Raw genomic sequence first — 2500 nt, 5'->3', positions numbered from 1 at the left:
ACTCAGCCTATGTGCGATTTATTTGTGTGTAAATAGGTGTTGCATACAGAGAAAAATCAGAGATAATGGTATTTTGTATAAAAGAAGATATTTCTAACTTTTATTTTTATGAAAGTAGCCACTATTTAAAAAGTATAGCCAATGCATTGTGGTGTAGTGAGTTCAGTGCATAATAAAGATTGATGTGCCTACTAGAATAAATGTGTATTATGGTTATGTATATATAAGTCAATGACTATATATATATATATATATATATATATATATATATATATATATATATATATATATATTATAGAGGTCGAGCTAAGATGAACCTTTGCATACGAAACTGGACTGGGAGGGGTTGGTGCCTAGACGTGAGCTTTCATTGGCTGCATTCATTTGCCGTGGTGCAGGGGTATCTCTAATCATATTCAGCATGTTTTGCACAAGAAATGTCAGCCAGAAAGGAATATCTGCTCTCTTCGCCAAATTATTCCACAACAATGTCATGCTCAGAGGGTCCGGCTGCAAACTCTTTCCTGGTGGATTCGTTGATCAGCGGAGGCAGAGGTGAAGCTGGGGGCTACTACCAGGGAAGTGGGGTCTACTTGCCCCAGGCGTCCTCTGAGGTGTCCTATGGGCTGCAGAGCTGTGGACTTTTCCCAGTTTTGAGCAAACGAAATGAAGGTCTCCCCCCAAATCACACAGCGCCCCCCACATCTCAGAACTATGCTCCAGGGATGGAGGTCTGGCTAGATGCCCCAAGGTCCTGCCGGGTGGAGCAGCCTGAAAGCCAAGCAAGCACCTCCTGCTCTTTTACCCAAAATATTAAAGAAGAGAACTCCTACTGCCTCTATGACTCTGACAAATGCCCTAAGACTTCAGCTGCTGCCACTGACCTTTCCACTTTCCCAAGGGTTAATTCTGAGGCTAGCCCTGGCCACAATGCCAGCTCTGTTCCAGTGCCAGGCTACTTCCGCCTCTCCCAGGCTTATGGCTCATCCAAGGGCTATGCTGCTGCTGCCGGGCAGATTGCTGTTGCACCGCCACACTTTGTACCCCAGCCCCAGGTCCGGTTCGACCAGCCCCTGCCTTTGTCTTCCATGCCCGCAGACAACGTGCGGAAGGATGCCGAGGAGTCGCCCCCTAACAAGCACCCAGGAGGAGCCCAGCACATAGCAGAGGACGAGACTCATCACCACACTTCTTCCTCCGGCGCTGAGGACTCCTCTCCGGCTCCATCTGACAGCAGCAAACATTCCCCGGAGAAAGACACCGGAGGTGAGCAATCATACTCTTCTACGTGACATCACATCACAAAGGGAAGGGGCACATCACCACACATCAAGACCTCTCTCCTCTTTCTTTTTTTATTATGATCCTTTGAACTATTTAATAATTGGGCGTGAGGACGTCATAAAAATCTTGTCCATCCTAAACTTTACACCACATGCTTAACTGTGCTTTGTCCTACAGGAAGTAAAGACCCACTATAAAAAAAGGAGCATAGTTATTTATAGGACTGAAAAGAGCTACAGGCGCCACTACCAACATCCCATCCAAAATATGACAGTAAATACCCCTGGTATATGTGTTAACTAGATGTGAACTGCCCTCTGCTTCCCTGAATAGTGTCGAACCCAACACTCTGAAAGGCTCTGGCCTGTAGTCATTGCTTCAGTTGTTATATCAGATCACATATATCTATCTATTAGCTACACACCAACATTTTGTGTGTGTGTGTATATATCTATATATATATATATATATATATATATATCTATATATATATATATATATATATATATATATATATATATATACATATATGCTATCCTTTACCATGGAACATGTATGTAAATAATCTATCTGTATATTTATCCATCCATATATCCATCTACAGCGAGGGAGGCAGAGAGAACACACACATGTAGCATATATATATATATATATATATATATATATATATATATATATATATATATATATATATATATATATGCTATCTTTTACCATGGAACATATATGTAAATAATCTATCTATCTGTATATTTATCCATCTACATAGGGGGGGGGGGGGGGGGTAGATAGAACACACACATGTAGCATATATTTATTTAATATAAATATACACATACATATGCTATAATTTACCATGGGACATACATCTATAGACAGGGAGGTAGAGAGAACACACACATTTAGCATATATTTATTTTATTGATACTTTACCATGGGAAATATTTATAAATAATCTAAATATAAATATATATATATATATATATATTTATATATATTTGTGTATTTGTCCATCTACAGAGAGGGAGGTAGAGAGAACACACACATTTAGTATACATATATATATATTAATTACCATGGGGCATGTATGTAAATAATCTATCTATCCATCTACAGATAGATATAGATATAACATATGTATTTAAACCTATTGGAAACAGCATAAGTATATTATACAGAGGTTACACATCCTCAGAGGATTATTATGCAGCATCAT

The 2500-nt window shown here is 39.2% G+C and overlaps 1 protein-coding gene across 1 annotated transcript in view; it reads left to right on the top strand.

The window, feature by feature from the left end:
* The first annotated feature begins 333 nt into the window (after positions 1–333).
* Positions 334–2500, top strand: part of HOXA10 (homeobox A10) — a 3713-nt gene continuing 1546 nt past the window's right edge. Inside the window, exon 1 of the mRNA XM_077491343.1 lies at positions 334–1266. Coding sequence (XP_077347469.1) covers positions 438–1266 — 829 coding nt within the window. The 5' untranslated portion in view covers positions 334–437. The remainder of the gene's footprint in view (positions 1267–2500) is intronic.

Source organism: Lithobates pipiens, unplaced genomic scaffold, assembly GCF_037356315.1.
Source record: "Lithobates pipiens isolate NorthernLeopardFrog02 unplaced genomic scaffold, aLitPip1_a1.2 Scaffold_19, whole genome shotgun sequence".
NCBI lineage: Eukaryota > Metazoa > Chordata > Amphibia > Anura > Ranidae > Lithobates > Lithobates pipiens.
Note: the sequence above shows the minus strand (reverse complement) of the source record. Positions and strands in the feature narration are given on the sequence as shown.